This window comes from Natrix helvetica (genome assembly GCF_964273705.1).
Source record: "Natrix helvetica genome assembly, chromosome: Z".
NCBI lineage: Eukaryota > Metazoa > Chordata > Lepidosauria > Squamata > Natricidae > Natrix > Natrix helvetica.
The window spans coordinates 70,461,302-70,482,668 of NC_138554.1; the positions used below are offsets into that span (position 1 = coordinate 70,461,302).

At 39.7% G+C, this 21,367-nt stretch overlaps 1 protein-coding gene across 3 annotated transcripts in view; it reads left to right on the top strand.

Moving 5' to 3' along the window:
• GLI3 (GLI family zinc finger 3) overlaps nucleotides 1-21,367 on the top strand; it is a 371,021-nt gene that overhangs the window by 241,768 nt on the left and 107,886 nt on the right. For all 3 annotated transcript variants that reach the window (XM_081932570.1, XM_081932572.1, XM_081932571.1), the window contains exon 6: nucleotides 20,840-21,033. In XM_081932570.1, the coding sequence (XP_081788696.1) occupies nucleotides 20,840-21,033 (194 nt within the window). The remainder of the gene's footprint in view (nucleotides 1-20,839; nucleotides 21,034-21,367) is intronic.

A 21,367-nucleotide genomic window follows, 5' to 3' on the forward strand; every position in this document is an offset into this window, starting at 1 on the left:
AAAATAGCAATAGTCCTGAATGGTTATTTGAACTCTTATTATTTTCTATTGGTCGATATAGTCACTTCCTCCCTCCCTCCCTCCCTCTCTTCCTTTTTCTAAATAAACATGAAATAACAGCCATATAAAATTTATGTTGGACTGGTTAGCAGTTTGGAGAAATGACAAATATAAATGTTATCTTTACAAAATAGTTTAATTATTTGGGTATAGAATTTCTTCATTCTATTTTACTTTGAAGTAAAATTATGTACATATGAATTAAAAACTGTTGAAAAATACTAGTATGATGTTAGATTATACTAGTATTTTCAGATGTTTAGTGCACTTGAGGACAAGCAGCCACTGCTATGATTTACTATCACAGCCTATCACTAATCACTAAATATTCAGTTGCAAATAAATAAATAAATGATAAATTACTTCTTTTCTTAAATAAACCACCCATATTAAGCCATCAATAATATGGTGTCAAATTAAATTAGAATCTCATAAAATGAAATATGTTCTATATTAGCTTCTTGACACTTAATTTGCCTCCAAATGAGTAGCGGAAATCACAAATTAACCTGCCTTTGTTTTTCCAACCATAGCTTATTAGGTGTTAGAACAACTGCAATTACAGCTGGATAATAATGAGCGTGCACACACATGAATAAGTACAGAAATATGTCATTTTGAGTTAACAAATAACAAAGATGGAAGGGAACGGATCTTGGAGGTCTTCTAGTCCAACCCCCTACTCAAGCAGGAGACACTATATAATTCCAGACAAGTGGCTGTTCAGACTTCTGTTAAAAGCCTCCAATGATGGAGCAACCAACAACTTCTGGAGGCAAGTGATTAAAAAAATCTTTGTTAGGTTAATAAAACCATTTTGTTAGAACTTGCTTAGACCAATGTATATAGCTTACAGTTCAAAATAATATAAAATGTAAATTTACTTTATTCACTCCCATGATAATGTATAGTATACAGTAACATCACAGCATATGTAGCATTCATAAATAAAACAAATATGAAATAAAATTATATAAATAAAGAGGAATGCCATAAATAAACAAACATATTATTCCTCATCATGACAGCTTTATAATAGCAATTTTTATTGGCAGTGGGTACATCTTGTAAAGCCAGAAAGTTTATGTTTCACAATTCAGTAAATAGAATTCAGTAAATTTTAACCATTTTTTCATATGATACAATCAGTGGTGGGTTTCAAATTTTTTTAGAACCTCTTCTGTAGGTGTGGCCTGCTTTGTGGGAGTGGCTTGCTGGCCATGTGACTGGGTGGGAGTGGCTTGCCAGTCATGTGACCGGGTAGGCATGGCCAACTTGTAAAATATGGTGAAACTCACGTAACAACGCTCTTGCTTTGCAACCAAAATGTTGCCTCAGAAACACTGGCATTTGAAGCATGCAAGTCTTAAAGCTGTCAAGTTACAAGACCCTTGCACCCCTAACCCTTTAGAAATAAAACCCAGGGGTGTTCAAACTTGACAGCTTTAAGACTTGTGGGCTTCAACTCCCAGAATTCTTCCTTCAGTCATGTTGGCTCAGGAACTCTGGCATTGAAGTGTGCCTTAAAGCTGTCAAGTTACCCTTGCACCCCTAATCCTTTATAAACATCCTCCCCCAGGGGTGTTCAAACTTGACAGCTTTAAGACTTGTGGACTTTAACTCCAGAATTCCTCCTCTCACTCTTCATCTTGATGATGTCCAGACGGGCTGGGGGAGGGAGCTGGAACCCGTTCTAAACGACACTGTAGATTTGTGGAACCTCTTCTATAGAAGAGGTTAGAACTGGCAGGAACACACCCCTGGATACAATTCTATCCAATTTTAATGAATAGGCAGAATATTGTAGCCTTAGTGTACCTGGATATTTGAAGTCATGTGCCCATACTTTCAATTTCTGTTCAGCACTTTTGTCTATAAAAAGTGTTCATCTTGGAGAGTGAATATGGTATTCAGCAAATAGGAAGGACAATATATCGAGCAGAGTACAAAAAGTGCTACTTCTGTTTTCCATGCATTTTGATCCACACTCAGCATAGTATAAGTTTTATAGTGAGTCTATCATCTCACCTATTCACGAGGCAAACAAATTTTATACATGGATTTATATAGATGTTTAAAAATACTTACTTCTTAATTTAAATATTTATTGATTTAAAACATTTAAGGCTATGGTTAACAATAAAAAATAAAATCAATAAAACATCTTAAAAACAAAAGAAATTTTATTAGGCATAATGCACTATTTTGACTAATTATAGTTTGATCTTCTGTAACATTTATTCACAGGACACTTAATGAAGGATGCAGTCCTTTATTAGGCAACCATAGTCAATAATAATTGCTTTGTTAGGCGATAGTCAATATTATTGTTTAGTCAGTAATAATTAATCAATTGATTTGGTTCAATTAGTTATGTTTAACTAGCTGATCAGTTTAATATGTTGTAATTTTATATAAAAATCTTGGAACTTGTTTTCTTCACTGTATTATATAATGAGGGCTACTAAAGCAAATTATCCAAAAATATATAAAAGTATTTTTGGTTAACAAAGTGATTTTCTTCTATTGAAGTGTATCTAGCTGGGAATGGATTTAGAATGGTTTTAATTCATATAGGAATAAACTCCACTGTTAAGATTAATTGCCTAAGGTGAATTTTAAAAACATAGTGAATATAAAAATAATTTAAAAAAAAAAAACAGAAAAAAATGCTGTCATAGAAAATCCAAAAGCTGGAAGTATCTAAACAGTCATTTTATTGTTTCTTTTAAAAAAAATACTTATTCCAAATGACCACATTGTTAAAATATAAGTGATGTTCAAGGATGGAAAAAAGATGTGCATCAAATATTGAAAATTGTATTAGTTAATTCAATAAAAATTATAAAAAATAAAAATAATGAGAAACAGGAAGGAAAAGGGAAAAGGAAAGAGTGTGTAGGGTAAAAGGGGAGAAATTAGAATTCAATTTAACCAGATATACTATTTTTTATTTTGGTTGTGGGAAATAATATATATTTATACCTATTAATATTTATAAACTATTATTTATATTAGCACAATTTATTATACTCTCTCAAATTTAATTTATTATACTCTCTCAAATGTTTTAACCTTAAAAGGCAAAAAAAAATTTAAACAGCCCGTATAATATTTTATTAAGTTTAAGAGTTACTCAAACATTATATATAAGAAGAAAACAGAAAAAAAAACATTTTCAAACCCACCTTATAAATACAAAACTACCTTAGAGCTTTCTTTCTTTCAATTATATATTTCAGACTTGTATAGTCTTGGGGACTTCCTGTGAACGTAGCTGACAAAGGTTTCTCTCTCTGGACTGTTGGCTTTCCTTTGTTCATATGACTCGCCTGGGCTACGGGAAGTCCCAGAATCAACCCACAAGATCTTCCATATAGCAACGGTCTGCAAATATCTTCACAATGCTGTGCTTCACAATTAGCTGGGGAGCTGGCAACTGGGGGGGGGGGATAAGAGTGTAATCAGTTCATTGATGGAAAAACAGTGGTTTTGGAAGTTATTTTTCAAATGGACAATAAGTCATACCTTTCATTTCTTAACCAATTTATCTGTATTAGCTAAAGGAGGTTCACTTTTTTGAAGCTCTGCCATTTTCGAGATTTCTTTATTGTTTAAACAAGAAGAAATAGGACTGTTGAAAGCAAACTAAAATAAGGAAGTGTGGATTATTTTTTCTTCCTAATTCTGCTGAACAAACATAAGGATAGAAACCTGTGTGGAATGGCACAATTCACTACAACCAACTTACCACAGCCAAATCGCCATTGCCAACTCACCACAGCCAATTTGCTGCAGCTAACTCATCATGGCCAATTTGTTATGGGACAATTCATCATAGACAACTCACCACAGGACAAATTGCTGTGGGACAATCCAATAATTCAATTTAATTATTTCTTCATTAGTGTAGCTCTTATCCTGTGGTGAGTTGTCCCATGGCAAGCTGGCCTTGATGAGTTATCCTGCAGTAACTTGACCATGGCTACAACAAATTGGCTGTGATGAGTTGGCCATGGCAAGTTGGTTGTGGCCAATTGTTGTACACCCAACTTACGGTTCTGTTGTACTATTTTTAAGTAATTGGTAACCTTGGATTGCTTTGTTGTGGGTGACTAAAACTCACCCACTTTTATGAACTTTAATTGGTCAGAAAAAACAAATACACAAATACATAAAATAAATGTATTCTTATTAGGGAAACTTTTGAAGATGTTTTACAGAAAATTAATTACTTTAGAAATTGATTAGGTTCCAAAGATATAAATGATTTAGATTACATAAAAAGAGCAAGACATGCAATTACGGCAGAAAATTATTAAACCACTGCAGTAATTGCATATTTGACAATCTAAACAACTTAACTGCAACTTTGGAATACAAATATGATAACTTAATGAAAAAATATATTTATTTCCTTCTTGTTTTCGTCACCTGAAAACGGCTGCCCAAAGAGAAAAGAAAAAGTGACTAGAAGTACAAACTCTAATATAAAATTGATGTTAGTAAATTAATCAAAGGAGTTTGCAAAGGAGTAATTGTGAAATTGATACATTTACAATATGGGAACCAGGAAAATTCTTGGTTACGTTTTTAAATTTATCTACTATAATAGGATACCTAAGTATTGTTATAAAACAGTTTTTAGGTGTTCTCTTCAAATTAAATAGCCATATTGATAATAATCTCCTAGAGATTATCACTGCCTTGATGTGTTTTGGGGGGTTCTGTGCTCTGAGATATTGTATTTGAATATTTGTAATGTTCAAATACAATATCTCTATACTGGGAGTGATTGAAATGCGCTGGCCTGAAAATGGAATGTGTAGAATAGGAGATTATGCTATCTACTACTCTGGTGAAAATAGTAAACATCATCGAAATGGAGTAGCTCTAATAGTATAAAATCTTGTAAATAAATGCATCGTCCTTTATTCCTGTATCTGATAGAGTAGGGGTCCCCAAACTTGGCAAGTTTAAGACTTGTGGACTTCAATTCCCAGAATTCTCCTATGCTATATTGGCTGGAGAATTCTGGGAGTTGAAGTCCACAAGTCTTAAGGTTGCTAAGTTTGAAGACCTCTGCAATAGAGTGATGATGATCCAAATAAATAGTACTCCAGTAAATATGAATGTTGTACAAGTTTACCCTCCCACAGTTGACAGACATGAGGAGGATTTAGAGAAGTTCTATGAAGACATAAGCAGTGTACTGAAAACCCTAAAAAATAATATCACAATACTCATGGGGGGACCAATGCAAAAGTGGGAAAAGGAAGTGATGCTTCTGTAGTTGGAAACTTTGGCTTAGGAACCAGAAATGTTAGAGGTGACAGATTTATAGACTTCTGCAAGAAACATAGGCAATATGTGATGAATACTTTTTTCAAGTTACCAAAAAGATGCCTCTACACTTGGAGATCACTGGCAGATACATGAAATAATATAGTAAGGAACCAAACTGATTATTTTACAATAAACAAAAGATTTAAAAACTCAGTGAAATCACTAAGGACATACCCAGGTGCAGATGTACCATCCGATAATAATCTACTACTTGCCAAAGTCCAGCTGAAACTAAAAAAGATGAAAAACCCTAATCCTCCTAAACCAAGAATTGACAGTGACTTCATCATTAAACATGGAGATAAATAAAAGAAGAACTAGAAATTCATTAAAGAGAAACCAATAAACTAAATAATGAAGATTAGAAGTGAATTGGAATCCAAGACCAAAGATGCCAATTGTCCATGCTCCAAAGAGCCCAAAACCAGAGCTATTCTGTTTTGCCAGGTGCAATTTCAACTAGTTGCTCCGAAACCACTTCTTAACAGCTTCCAGACACTGCAAGAGGGAGTTTGCAGCATACTGGGAGGTATACATCTGAGTACCATCAGCATACTGATGATATCTCATCCCATGGTGATGGATGATTTTACAAAATAGCTTCATGTAGATATTAAACAGAAGTAAAGAAAATTCTAAACCCTATGGAACCCCAAAAAGCAGAGGTGAACAGTTAGATGCTTCTCACTTTCAACACCAACTATGAATGGCTGCAAAGGAAGGAAGTGAAATAGAACACAGTGCCTCCTAAAGGATGCCATGATTTATGGTATTGAGGGCCACCAAGAAGCCAAGTAGAACAAGGCTTGGGGCATTATTCCAAATCCACTCTTTCCAGAGATAATCAAAAACCAATGCCGTTTCCATTCCATATCCAAGCCTAAATCACATCTGAAAAGGGTCTAGATAATCCATCCCATCCAGGAACTTCTGGAGCTGCAGCACAATAATTTTTTCAACAACTTTTCCCAAAAGAAAGATTGGAGACAGGATGAAAATTATACCACAGACTTCTTAAGAAAAAGATGGACACCTCTCCAAAGGCAAGAACCTCTTCCAGACACATCTGCTGAACCAACAACCATAGAAATCCAACTGGAAATGAATCCAAGGAACTTTGTCTTCTCGAAAATCAGCAGATGTGAGGTATTGTATGCCCCGTAAGTAGAGCTCTATATCTTCCTTTTCCAGAAGAAGGAAAGTTACCTCAAATAGGATTGTTATTTAAGATTGATTTATCTGCAGATGAAATTAGTGCAGAAAAGGATTTACACTCTGCAGCCTGAATTGCCTTGATATTGACTTTAATAGCAGCTTTTACATGTACGCAGTCAACTTTTTTCTTTGTTTTCCCCAGTGCCTCTCTAGACCATTTCATCCTTCAATTCTCTAAATACTAAATGGGGCAATGAAGACTAGAGGTTAGAAGTTGTAGCAAACCTGTCCAAAGGCTTCTTCACTTCCTATTCCAGACAGAAACTGGTACTACACAAACCTTTGATTATGCACCTAGTGCCTTCTGAAACCCCTAGTTCATGGGGTAGACCAATTTAACAAGTTCTGAGTCCTTGCAGAGGAGTATGGTTGTAGAACATAGCCACCAAGATGTAATCTGACCATTATAAAGGAACCAAGAATTGATTGGGTCAAATAACCTGGCTATGGTGACTTGTGACAGGCCCATGGAAGTCATGCTTTCCATGGTTTCCATCTATAAGGATTTCCTTATTTAATTCTCTGCCTTTGACCGCTCATGTTCCATAGGTCTCTTCCTCCCGTAAAATTATTTCAAGACTTAGTAGTAAAAGGAACATTAATTTTAATCCAGTTTCCTACAGTAATGAGCATTGCTATCCAAGAGTTGGTGGGACTATTCAATGGGTCTACATTATATTTGTTGTTGTTATTGTTATTTGTAATACTATTTTTAAAGTATCATTTATTAAAATATATTCATATAATCAACATTTGGGGTCAGTGAACAATCTGAAAATTTATAAAGAATTTAGAGACCCCCTGCTCTAATCTTTTGAATTGCATGTTACCAAAGCATCTGTAAAAATATAGTATATCATTTAGATCTGGCCAACGACTGAAAGGCCTTTGTGGAAGAAGAACTGTTGTGTATTTGCCAATTTTCTACAATGTTTCATTAACATGCTAGGTACTGTATATATATTTATTTGCGTATGAAATTACCTGCTTCAGCTTTATATTGTGCCAGTAAGATTTGTTTTCACCTGAGACTATGCATAATTAATTGTGGTGAATAATATATACAGGTGCCAAATAAATGATATATATATGTATGTATGTATGTATGTATGTATGTATGTATGTATGTAATGTAATGTAATGTAATGTAATGTAATGTAATGTAATGTAATGTAATATATCTATATAGATCTTGCCGAAACGTTGCAAAGACAATCTCAATCTTACATGGGAAAAGACCCGAATATAACAAAACCAGCATACCTACACCCGTGAAAATCTACGAAAACAAATACATACATACATACATACATACATACATACATACATACATACATACATAACTATTAGTGAAGCTTCTAATACAAACATCAGCTTTCGTAGTATATTAATCAAGCAATATATGATTTAAAAAGGGAGAAAAGTGGATCCAAATAAAGAAATAAATATGTGGATTCTTTATGCAAACAAATGGGAAAAGCGCAAGTGGTTGCATGCCATTTGCAAACAGTGTATTTGTGCAGATGCATAGCAGAACCACTCTTGAGTATGAGACTTCATGATTAATGGTGTTTATTCTTGACAGAGGCCTCCTTTATTTATCTCCAATACAGTTTAGTGATTTTATCAGTCACCTGAATGAAAAATATTCAGTCATACCAATATTGCAGTGTAAATTGAGTAGAGTCACTTTTTATTATATCTTTCAGCCTTATCATCTGCACAGTAATTTTCTAGCAAGGGTTTTGATATAGAAAGGCAGGATTTAGCTGTACTTGACAGAAAGCCTCTTCAATTTCTCCTAAAAGTTCAGATTGCTCTTAGAAATTTATTTATGAAAAAAAAACCACTCTTATCCAAGCAATTTCAGGATTTGGAAGAATACCGATAAAATGCAGAATCATAGATATGAGAAATGCTGTTAATTTGGAAATATCTAATACCCATGAAATCAATAGTAGAACTCTTTCTAATGTTGAAATGTGGTTTATAGAGAGGTTTTTGTTTTGTCTTTTATATGTTATATTTTCATGTATTATGTATACTTCAATCTTTTAATCCTTTCACATTCCATTCTATTTATGAAATCTGCAGCAGTCTTCTAAGGTGTAATTTACATAGCAGGAGACTCTAGATCACAGGCATGGACTAAATCAATGAGCAGCCAGTATGATTATTTCCAAAATATTTTCTCTTCCAGTCCTTTGGTCGAAGAGCATTTTAAATGCTGATTAAATTATTGTAGTTTATAATGGTTACATAATAGACAATATAACATTTCCCTGACCCTTTGTATTTTAGAAGTACAGTATTAGTAATATCATAATAAACTATTTCATTATTTATTATTATTATTATTATTATTATTATTATTATTATTATTATTATTATTATCATCATCATCATCATCTTATTAAGCCAATAAGAATCTTCACAAAGAGATAATCATGCACTTGCATATTTCATTAATAAAAAAGTCTGCAGAAACAAATATTGGTATAAATTGTATAAATTGTAAGAAATGAAACTTCAATGTAACAGATCCCATTTGGCAAATCTTGGATGCAGTGAAGGAAATTTCTACCTCCTTCCCTCCAAGTTAACAAGTCTGGACAAGTAGACAAGTCACTTTAATCTTTTTTTATTTTCAATCCATTAATTTTTCTTCTTTTTTGTGTCCATGATTTTACACAATTAACACAAATAATGAAGCTTGCATTATGTTACATCATCTGTGTAATGACCCAAATGATCAATACATTATTGCATCAGCTTCTATTATTTTACAATTGAAGTAAATTGGCATAAACATTTGTATTATTTCAATCAATCAATCAGATTAGAGCTGGAAAGGACCGTGGAGATCTTCTAGTCCCGTGATGGCGAACCTATGGCACGCGTGCCACAAGTGGCACGCGGAGCCATTTGTCAGGGCACGCGAGGCGCTGCCCTGTTAGCTGGCCAGTGTGCATGCACGCGCTGGCCAGCTGAGTTCACCTTTTTAAAAGCTATTTTTCGCCTTCCCCAGGCTCCAAAGGCTTTATAGGAGCCTGGGGAGGGCGAAAAGAGGCTCCCTCGTCCCCCCGGAGGCTTCAGGGACAGTCCCTGAAGCCTCCGGAGGGCCTCCGGGGGGTCGGGGGAGGCTCTTTTCACCCTCCCCAGGCTCCTATAAAGCCCCTGGAGCCTGGGGAGGGCAAAAAAAATGCAAAATTAAGGGGGGTTGCGCATTGTGCGTGCATGCGCACTGGGGGGGTCGTGCATTGCATTATGGGTGCGGCACGCCCATACTCGACCCCCCCGCGCTCCCCCCACTTGTGGCACGCGAGCCAAAATAGGTTCGCCATCACTGTTCTAGTCCAACCCTCTGCTCAAGTAGGAAATACTAAACCATTTCAGGCAAGTGGCTGTCTGGTTGTTTCTTAAAGACCTCCAGTGATGAAGTACTCACAATTTTTGTAGGCAAGCTGTTTCACTGGTTAATTGTTCTCACTTGTTAGAAAGTTTTTCCTTAATTCCAGGTTGCTTCTCTCCTTGATTCTTTTTCTCCATTGTTTTTTGTTTCGCTTTTTGGTGCTTTGGAAAATAAGGTGACCCCATCATCTTTGTGGCAGCCTCTCAAATACTGGAATACTGCTATGATGTCACAATTAGACCTTCTTTTCTCTAGACTAGCCTACTCTATTGCTGCTAACCGTTCTTCATATGTTTTAGTCTCCAGGCCTTTAATCATCTTAGTTGCTCTTCTCTGACTTTTTTCAGTCTCAATATCTTTTTTATAAGTTTGGGGACCAAAACTGGATGCAGTATTCCAGCTGTGCTCTTACTAAGGATTTATAAAGAGGTAATAATACATCATGTGATATTGATTCTGTGCCACTGTTTATGCATTGTATGGATTGTATTTGCTTTTTTGGCTGCTGCTGGCACACATCACTGGCTTATACCATATTTTCCCCAAAATAAGACCGGGTCTTATAATAATTTTTGCTACAAAAGACCCATTAGGGCTTATTTTTTGGTGATGTCTTATTTTTGAACACAGCTGACTGTGCAGCGCATCTGCGGGCTGCTGCTGCTGCCACGAGGCAAGGCAGGAGGTGTGGTAGGGTAGGGCTGGCACCACACTCAGCCCTTATATGCTCACCGCCTCCTATGTCAAAAAGACAAAGCAAAAGACAAAGTAGATGGAGTGTGGGAAAAGGTCCATCCAGGAAAAAGAAAACGGAAAGGCAGAAAGAACTGGGTGAAAACCACACCATTCTGCCTACCAGGTCACTTCACTCTTCTGGAGAAAAGCCAAAGTTTCAATCCCACATCTGGGTAGAGTGCAGAGTGGGGAACACAGGCAGCCTGACCTTACGGCTGGCCTTGCGTGGCCTTCCAAGAAGAAGACCACTGCCTTCCATGGGGCCCTTTCCCTCCTTTCTGCAGCCACGTCCCCCCCTCAACCCCCGCAAGGCTTCCCATCTCCACACGGGCCCCATCCAGACAAGTGGCCAAGGATGCTGTTGGGCGGTGAAGCCTGCAGAGTCCTGATTCTGGCGGGGTGAGGTGGTGGTAGCTGGACCAGCTTCTTCCCTGTCTCACCTGGTGGCAGCCAGCAAGGCGCCTCCTGCCGCTCCCATTGAACCACCGGTTGTCATGGCAGTGGCCAGGACTACTGCCAGAGCCGTGCGCTGCCTCATCCCACTGTCAGCATTGGGGCTGGAGGGGAGCTTGGCCAAAACAGAAGGCGATGAACAAGCATGCAAGGGCTTAATTTAATGCTTTTAATTTACAAATAGAAACCCTCATTACTGAAAATATTACTTCTACTTCTTCTCATTTTTTTGCCTCACTTTTTTTCCTTTTCCTTTGTCATCTTTCCTCTATTTCTTCCTCTCCTCCTTCTCCTGACCCTCCTTCTCGACATCTCTGTTGGCAATCTTCTTGTTATTGTTTTTTTAAGAGTTTTATTATTTTTCAATTACAAAAATAAACATTCCATCTTTCCTTATACAGTGTGTCGCCTGGGTACAAACATCTCTGTGCAACATTGTTCCTCTTTTGCCACCTCTTTCACATTCATATTAACATTATTTTCCTAAGTTTAGTATTATAATATATTAAGCATTTAAACATTATAAAACTCCATTTTTTTTCTTACTATCTTCTAGTAATAATATATCAACATTAAACATCATTATTCTTACCATACACATACTAGCCGTTTTATATCTTTATCTAAGCATATTATCTACTTATTTTTTTAATTTTCTTCATTTCCAAACACCTTTTTTTCCCTCTAACCATTGGTAAAATACTTCCCAAATCATATAATATTCAGTTTGTTCTTTCTCTTTAGTTGCTAATGTTAGTCTATTCATTTCTGCACAATCTAATATTTTCCTTATCACCTTCTCATCAATAGGGATCTCTACACTTTTCCAATGTTGTACAATACAATTCTATCTGCAGTTAATATATAAAGTAAAATATACATTCTCTTTATTATAAATTTCAGGTAGAATTCCCAGCAGAAATGTTTTTGGCTTCATACGTTGTGATATCATCTCTTACAACCATGTCTTAATTTTTGTCCAATATTTCTTTGCCTCTCCACATGTTCACCACATACGAAAATAAGATCCAGGTATTTGGTGGCACTTCCAACATTTATTTGAGTTGCCTTTAAACATCTTTGCCAATCTCACCGGTGGTAGATGCCATCCATAAAACATCTTTACAAATTCTCTTCATATACAGAAGACATTGTTAATTTGTAATTCCTATCAACAATTTCTACCATTTATCCAATTCTATCGTATAGCCAAATTTTTTCACCCATGCTATCATTGTCTTTTTTACTTGTTCCTCTTCCTTATGCCCCATAAGTAATTATTAATCTTTCTTCTGTTCCTGTTAGAATTGTATCAAACTCCATTAATTCTTTGTAAAAGCCCTGTAATTTAACATCTTTCTTATATCTAGACTTTATCTGCACATGAGAATACTATGTTATATCGATCCCTTGCTCTCTCCTTTCTTGTTGTTGATGAGCTTGTGCAGCGCTACCACCAAACTGATCAGACAACTCAGGAAGAGGGTTAGGGTTAGGGGTGCCATGCTGTGGCCCCTGAGCACTCCACCCCACAATCCGTCATGCTGACAGTGGGGGCCGAGCGCACAGGGCCATTGTGCCCGCCCCGCTTCCTACCTCACCTGATCCACTTTCCTGAAACTGTCTGCAGAAAAATCAATCTCCTCTTATCAAGTTAGCGTTTTGGTGCAGCAACGGACAGCGCTTTGGAGCCTCGAGTGCATTTCTTGCCTCTTTCCCACTGCAGGAGTAGAGTGAACAAACATGGATGGGCTAGATAAGTGCTGAAGAACAACAGAGGAGGCAGGGGTGGAGCACGCAGGGGCTGCAACATGGCGACACCCCACCCCACCTCCTGCCTCTCCTGATCCATTTGGTGGCAGCGCTACACAACTTCATCAACAAGATTGTTAATGGAGATGCTGAAAAGAAGGAGAGGCAGGAGAAGGAGAAGAGGAAGAAGGTGAGAAAAGATGACAAGGAAAAAAGCAAGGCCAAGAAAGAAAAGAAGGAGGAGAAGTAGTAGCATTCTATTTATAAATTAAAAACATTACATTAAGCCATCACACGTGCTCCTGTGGTGGGGTCTGGTAGGTATGGCCTGGTACGGGCGTACCGGTGGAGCTGGGGTAGCGGCCACCATACCAGAATGGTGTTTCGATGGGCCCACCCACCCACCTTCCTTACCTCTTTTTGAGAGAAATATGCCAATTGCGCACACGAGCACAGTGTACAGTGTCTGCGTGACCTCGCCAAGCAGCTGGGGCATCGCAGGGCAGTCACATGCCCGAGGTGGACATCCAGACCGGTCGCAGCGTACTGGTTGCGACAGGATCCGGAATCCACACAGACATGTTCGCCACCTGCTGGCTATGTCTATGCCAACTCCCTGGGCTGATTAACTTAACTGGAACTTATTTGGGGCATAGGGCTTATATTAGGTGCACGTCAAAAAACTGCTAGGTGGTATTTTCCGGTTGGATCTTATTTTTGAGGAAACACAGTATTCAAAGGATCGTCCAAGATTCCTCTCACGGTTACTGATTTTGAGCCAGGTTTCACCTAATCTGTACTTGTTCCTTTTGTTTTTCTAGCCTGTGTAAAGACTGTGTTTCTCCACATTAAATTTCATGTTGTTGGATGGGACCAATTGTTCAAGTCTGTCAAGATCCTTCTGGATCTTGAGCTTGTCTTCTTTGATTTTGGCTATTGCTGCCAGCTTAGTTCTCTCACCATTTTCTTGCTTGTTTTAATTTTTATATCTAATCTGTCTTTTACGGTTATATTTGTCATACATTGGACTATATTTTCTTTTTGCATGAAAACTGATCCAAAGAATTAGCTAAGCAGCTCTGCTTTCCCTCTACTACCTGTTATTTCCTTGCCATCTTCTCTCTTTAGTGAGCTGACTGCTCTGTAGTCTTTTTAGTTGTTGTTTATATGTTGAAAGAAACTTTTTGATTATTATCTTTGAATTTTGTTGCAAGTCTTAGTTCATTCTGAGCCTTTACTTTCTTGACTTCATCCTTGCAGATTCTGCTGATATTCTGCCTTAGTTATGTGTCCCTCTTTTCATTTTTTGTACATGTCATTTTAATCTTTCAGTTTATAGGGACATCTTTGTGCAACCATACTAATTTCTTCTTGGATTTCTTGTTTTTCTTTTTCAGTGGTGTTGTGCTGGACTTCTTTATTATGACTATATTTTTCAGAGCTTTTCAAGTGTTGTTTTCTCCTAAGATTTTCATCCATGAAATCTTTCCTAGGCACTCTCTGAGTTCGTTAAAATCAGCTGTTTTAAAGTTGTATTGCTTTGTGTTCGCATTATATTGAATTCCAATATGATGTGGTGCGCAAGTGGCACATCTTTCTTCATTTTCAGCCACCAGAATTGTTGCCTGGCCATGTGCAGGGTCTTCAGGTAGCCAAAATGCCTGACTTGTCTAGAGTTGTGACTTTGTTGAAGGATCTGGAGCCACTTGCTGTTGGGCACATACAATTTAAACTCCTTCCAGCCCAGTCCATCCTTAAGGGTCAGTATTCCCGGGTTGTCCTCATACCATGAGTCATATGGTAGTTCGTCTTTCAGCTTTTGGGTCACCTGACCTGTTTTGGGAAGAATTTGTGAGGTGTCTTTAGTGCCTCTATGTTTTGTTATCGGTCTATACTTCGAAAGGCATGGAACCACCCTTAAGGAAATGTCTCCAGGTCAGGAGGGCCCAGTGGATCATGTAAGCTTCCTGCTCCCACACTGCCCACCTCCGCTCAGTCTCAGTCACTTTCCTGGAGGTGCACACGCAGGGATGTAAGATGCCCTCTGCGTCTTTCTGGGAGAGGACTGCTGCGATGATTGTCTCTGGCGTCAGCTTGGATCACAAAAGGCTGGTCTGAGTCAGAGAGCTTGAGGGTTGACTCTTTGGCGAACAATCCTTTCAGCTGCTTGAAGGTGCATTGGCATTCCAGGGTCCATTTCAGAGGTGACTTGGTCATGGCTGTTGCAGACCCCTCCCCATCTTCAACAGTTTGGTGATAGGCTGTCAGCGAAGGTGGGGATTAATTGCCAGTAGAAATTCGCAAACCCTAGGAAACTTTGTAGCTGTTGGCACGTGCGTGGGGACTGCCAATTGAGCACCACTCTTACTTTGCCTGAATCCATCTCTACCCCTTCATTTGACACTCGATAGCCCAGGTAGTCTAGGTGGGTCTTGTAGAATTCCCATTTTGACAGCTTTGTGTATAATTTAGCTGCCAGAAGCTTTTGCAACACCTGATGCACTAGCTCAGGGGTGGCGAACACGCGGCTCGCGAGCCGCATGCGGCTCGCGGCCAAAATAACTGAGGCTCTTTGCCTCTTACCATTATTTAGTATACTGTGGCTCGGATCGCGCGCTAAACCCGGAAGTATGGTCGACGCGACGACGCTTGCCTCCGCTCCACCAGCTCAGAGCTGGTGGAGGGCAGGCAAGCGTCGTCGCGTCGACCGTACTTCCGGGTTTAGCTCAACAGCGCCCTCTGCTGCGCCCCAAAAAATAATGCTTCAAAGTCTAGCACAGTTGCTGCAGGATTCCGGTGAGGTTCTAATGATTGCTCAAATTAATAATAATGATTGCATATTGAAGCTCTGGGTTCAGGAGCAGCAGAGTTTTAAATAGGAGAAAACATTTAATTGAATTTCCATGGTTAGTATATTTCCCAAAATTCTACGAGTGTTTTTCTCACAGCCTGTAATTGTAATAGATATCAAAGATAATCCAAACTCATATATATATATATTATAATACATATATTAGGTTAAAGGAAGATAATATTAGGACCAGGCTTTACCCATGTATAGGTTGTACTCGATTTACAATCACAATCTCGTCACTGAGCAAAGCAGTCATTAAGCGAGATATGTGACTGCTTTGTTTAATGACTGCAAGTGTGGCATTCCTGGTTGTGGTCATCAAGTAATCTTGTAGGTTGTTAGGTGGACAGAGATTCCACTTATTTATGGATTTAAAAGTTATACAGCAGCTCTAATGGATTTATAAAAATTTATAACAAAAAACACCTGACTGAGCATGTTATATTATGTGTTTAATATATTATTGTTAAAATTATATGCTTTTGTGTGAGTGTTTGTCTGTTTTGGCAGGTCACTGCGTGGTGTGGCTCTCTGACTCTCACAGTTTAAAATTTTGGCTCTTTTTGTCGAACTTGTTCGCCACCCCTGCACTAGCTTCATGTGCTCCTCTAGAGTCTCGGTAAGGATGAGGATGTCATCCAAGTACACAAGGACCTCTTTGTACAGATGGTCATGAAGTGCCTCCCTTATCAGTTACATGAAGACTATGGGTACTCCCTGCAACTCAGAGGACATCACTTTGAACTGGAAGCTACCGAGAGGGCAATTGAAGGCAGTCTTCCACTTGTCTCCCTCTCTGATCCGAACCCTGTAGTGCACCTCTCGTAGGTCCAGTTGGGTGAATATCTTCTTTTTGGCTAGGTGGACCAAAATGTCCTTCATGAGGGGGAGTGGGTATGTGTTCTCCACACATACAGCATTGATTCCCCTAAAATCCACGCACAGCCTCATCGACCTGTCTTTCTCCTTGAAGAGGGCCAGGGTGGCCATTTTAGATTTTGCCAGCTGGATGAATCCACGGGCTAGGTTGGTGTTGATGTACTTCCGTAAGTCCTTCATTTCTTTTGGGGTCATGGAGTACATCTTCAGTTTGGCTAGTTTGGCCCTCTGTACGAGTTTGATGGGACAGTCAGTCAGACAGTGAGTGGCAGCACACCTGCATGCTCTTCACTGATTGCCTCTGCAAGGTCCTGGTACTTCCTAGGGATCTGGGGGGGGGGCAGTTGCGAAGCAGCTGTAGACTTCTCGACTTGCTTAGTGTCATCTCATGGTGGGAGGCCTCTTTGGCAGTTGGACTTGGGGGATGCAGTCCTACCCCAATCGGTATCTCTCGGTGAACATTCCTTCAAGTGATTATGGGCACCCACTTGTCCAGCCATGCCAACTCTAGTATCATCATCTCCCTTATTTTGGGTGCTATTATGAAGCGGAGGCTTTCCTGGTATTGACCCATTTCCAGGCTTAAGGGTTCGGGGAGGAACTTGGCAGAGGCCCTGCTGATTAACGATCCATTGACCTGTTCAAAACGTATGTGTTGGGTCAATTTCTTCGTCCTGATCCCGTTTTAGGATGGTAAGCAAGGTGATTAAACAGCGGTGATAAACTTTGTCAATTACCGCCTCTAGATCCTCGTGGTCTTTGGTGCCATTATCTTCAACTTTATAATGAAAGGGTTTATTGGTTCACTCACCATCGTTTTCATAAATCTGTGGCTTCCCCTCGCACTCACTGGGGGGAGGCAGGAGACCTCTCCTGCCCTCTCAGCTTGCCAGGTAAATTTTTCCCCTTCTTAACTCCTCCTTTGACTCCTCCTCTGTGTCACGGGGTCAGGAGTCTTGGTCTGGGGCCATCTGCAGGGTTCTCTGGCTGCTTTGTCGGCTCCTCAGCCAGCTGTGGGGGGTTTTCTTGCTGCCTCCCCTGCTTCTCAGTTTGCCAGGGAGGATCTCCTCACCACCTCCCCCGCCTCCTCACCGCCTCGTCTGATTGCTCTAGTGCTTCCTCCATTTCGCTCAGCAGGGGGAGGGGCCTCCTGACAAGTCGGCATTTCAGAGACTGTGTCAGCCCTTAGGCTGCCATTCCAAGTGTTGTTTCCACCTCCAGTCTTCCTGAAGCAGCAGTGTGGCCCAGCCCAGCACTACCCCGTCCATCCTGGCTGCTTCCTCCCTTACTCATTCAGAGCAGCAGCATGGCTCAGTGCTCTTCCTCCACTCCCTGAGTTGCAGCTGGTTGAGCGATGACATCATCAGCTGAGAATGTTCCTTTTCCGGGAGCTGTTTGCCTAAGAGAAAAGCTGGAGACTTGTTCAAGGTCATCTCCTGACTGGTCTGCGGGTATTCCCTGGCTGGACTGCTCTGGACTGGCTTGGACTACTTTCACGAGGGGGGGGGAGGACACTGGGCGGGGTTTGGCATGGCTTAGTGTAGGGTGGGATGGGGCTGTGACATATGGGTGGTTATGGGTGGGGTTATGTGTATATATTTGGGTGTAAGGTTAACTGGATTAGAGCTGACTTCGCATGTATTCTTTGTATCATTCGTCATATGCTGCTGGTTACCACAGTTTTCACTAAAAAAGAGATAAAGCACTTAAACCACGAAACTGCTTTTCTTGTGTCCCTGGTGAATGCCGGAATGTTGACACTCTGCCTTTTGACTTGACATACAGCTGGCCATTGGGGAGAAGTGGCAGTCGGGTGAGGACAGGCCCCACCATCGATCTTTGGCTCCTCGGGGCTTGACTCATTTGAGCTTGGCAGGTCAGGGCTTTTGCTGCCCCAGCTGACTCATCAGACAGGCGTAGCAGGAGCTTCTCCCGGCTGCAGGAGAACACATCGGCTAAGCCGCTGCCTCGGCTGCGGACCTTCATGGATTGGAGGAGAAGCAGCCTGTAAGCAGGGAGGCTGGGTCAGCTTCGACAGCTGCAACGAGACAAGAATGAAGGCCCCCGGTGACTTGAGCCCCTTGCATCACATGTCATATCTTCCCCTGGCCAGCATCAGGCCCCGTTTCCATGGCGGTTGTGGGACAAAGGTTCACGGTGAGCTGAGCCAACTGCCGCTGCAGTTGTAGCTCCCTCTGGTCAGCATTGGGTCTGGTGGCTGCAGTGGTTGAGGGACGAAGGCCCAGAGGGAGTTGAGCCATATTGGCACTAACTGGTGAAAAACCAATACTAAAGTTCTCAGGCTTTTCAACCCAATATAAGTTTCAGTTTTCTCAAGTTTTCAAAACAACTGTCACATTGTCCAATCAAGATGGGAGCTGGTTGCTCAGCGACGTCTATCTTCTCATCTCCTGGTCAGCCAGACATTGGGATGTGGTTGACTCATCAGTTAGGAACGATGTTGTGACTGAAGGCTCCATCCCCCTTCATCCCCAACCTATGTCAAACTGAATTCATGTCAGAATGCCCAAGGATACAGACAATCCCATACCCCATCAAATTCAGGCTTGACATTCTATTTATGATTCTGAAGATTTAATTCTGCTTTCAGTCAGCAATCTATAAGAGATATAGAATTTTTTGACATATACTAAAATACAATGTCCAGAAGAACTACTAGTTAATAAACAGAAAAATATGAGTTTGATAATATAAGCATGGAAGTAAAACAGGAGATTTTTTTGGGAAAATGAGAACTGTACTTAGTTTTCTTTTGAGAAATTGATGTAAATGAACCAAAAATTTGACATCACATTATTATTAATGAAGTTAACTGTATGGCAGGAATATTTGACATTCAGAATGTAGAATCATGACATAGCCTTTATGTACGTTAACTCATAATATTAAATGTAACTGCATATTGTAGAGCGTTGAGATATTTATCTCTGGGAACACAGAATTAATTCAGTAGAAAATAGAGATGTAGAACACATTCTTATTGCCATGTTTTTTCCAAAGCATGAGAATGGGGTTTTACAATGCACTAAATTTCATTCTGCTTTCCCCCTTTCACAAAGATTGTTTGTTATCTTATGTTCAAGGCTGAAAGTAAACGTAATATTGATATATTTAATTTTTTTAAAAAAATAATTGAATTAAAATTGTGAAAATTAATGCATAATTTAAAATAGTTTACTTTTGATCTGATTCTAAATATAAAGATAAAATATCTGTACATGGATTTGGACTAAGTACTCCTTAAAATGTACTAGTGTTCTTTGATTTTTAATCTTGCCTCAGTGTCTATATGTCCATGGTGGCGAACCTATGACATGCATGCCAGAGGTGGCACGTAGAGCTCTCTCTGTGGGCATGTGTGCCATTGCTAGCTGCTCTTCTGGGTTCTGACATGCATGCTGATCTTCGCTTGTGCCAGAACCCCGAAGACCCAAGTGGCCAGTGTGCGCATGTAGTGGGCCGGTTCGGCGGCCAAGGATGCCTGGCTGAGATGCGCACAACCAGCACCCAACAACTGGGCTAGGCCGGAGGGAGCCTACTAGAGGAGCCACTAAAAGCCCCTATGGCCGTCACTACCCGGATCGAATTACAACAATGATGCCGGCTGTCTTGGCTCCCTCTGAGTCTTCGTCCTTCAACTACTGCAGCCACCAGGCCCAATGCTGGCTGGAGGGAGCTGCATGCGCACTGGCCAGCTGGTCTTTGTGGTTCTGGGGTTCTGACGTGTAAAGATCAGCTGACCAGCACATTTGTGCGAGCCAGAAGACCAGGTGGCCAGCGCGCACATGTGCACCGCCCAACTGGTTTTTGAGTTTCCAGTGTGTGCATGCATCCATGCATGGACATGTTCCAGTTTGGGCACTTGGTGCCGAAAAAGTTCATCATCATTGCTATATGTCCTCCAGATCTGCTTTGAATAGATTTGCAAGGTGCATTGAAAGGGTGGAGGAAAACTCAGAGATGTTCCGCTGCACAAACGGAAGTGGCTTCACTTAAACTTATGTATTTAATTAAACATTTGATCATAATTATAGATAGAACTTTAAAAGTAGGGAAGCTGTATTTACCTAGAAAGGCAAGTAGATTTAACATTTTATTCTTTTCTGTTATAGGCCTTCTGCTCCAGCTTATTCAGACTTACCATTCATCAGAATATCCCCCCACAGAAATTCTGCTGCAGCATCAGAATCTCCTTTTAGTCCACCTCATCCATACATTAATCCTTACATGGATTATATCCGATCATTGCACAGCAGCCCTTCTCTCTCCATGATCTCAGCTGCTCGGGGACTGAGCCCTACAGATAGTGAGTTAAAATCTGGTTTCCTATTTGCTGTTGTAATTGCATTATCTATGGTGGCCTATAATGTTAATACAGATTGATATGATTTGATAGTTGCATTAATTCTTTGAAAGCATTTCTTCCAATCATTTACAGATTCTTATTCTTACAGTACTTATTACATCAGAATTGTTTTAGTATTTTATTTTCTTAAGGCCAGCCATTTATATATTACATTGTACTTGTTTCTAAAATAGAAGTAAACTAAAAATATGCTTTTCATCCTGCTCAGGTAAAATTATAAATATAAGGAGAAATTCTTGAGGCTACCAAGACAAGGCTACTTTATGGCACATGC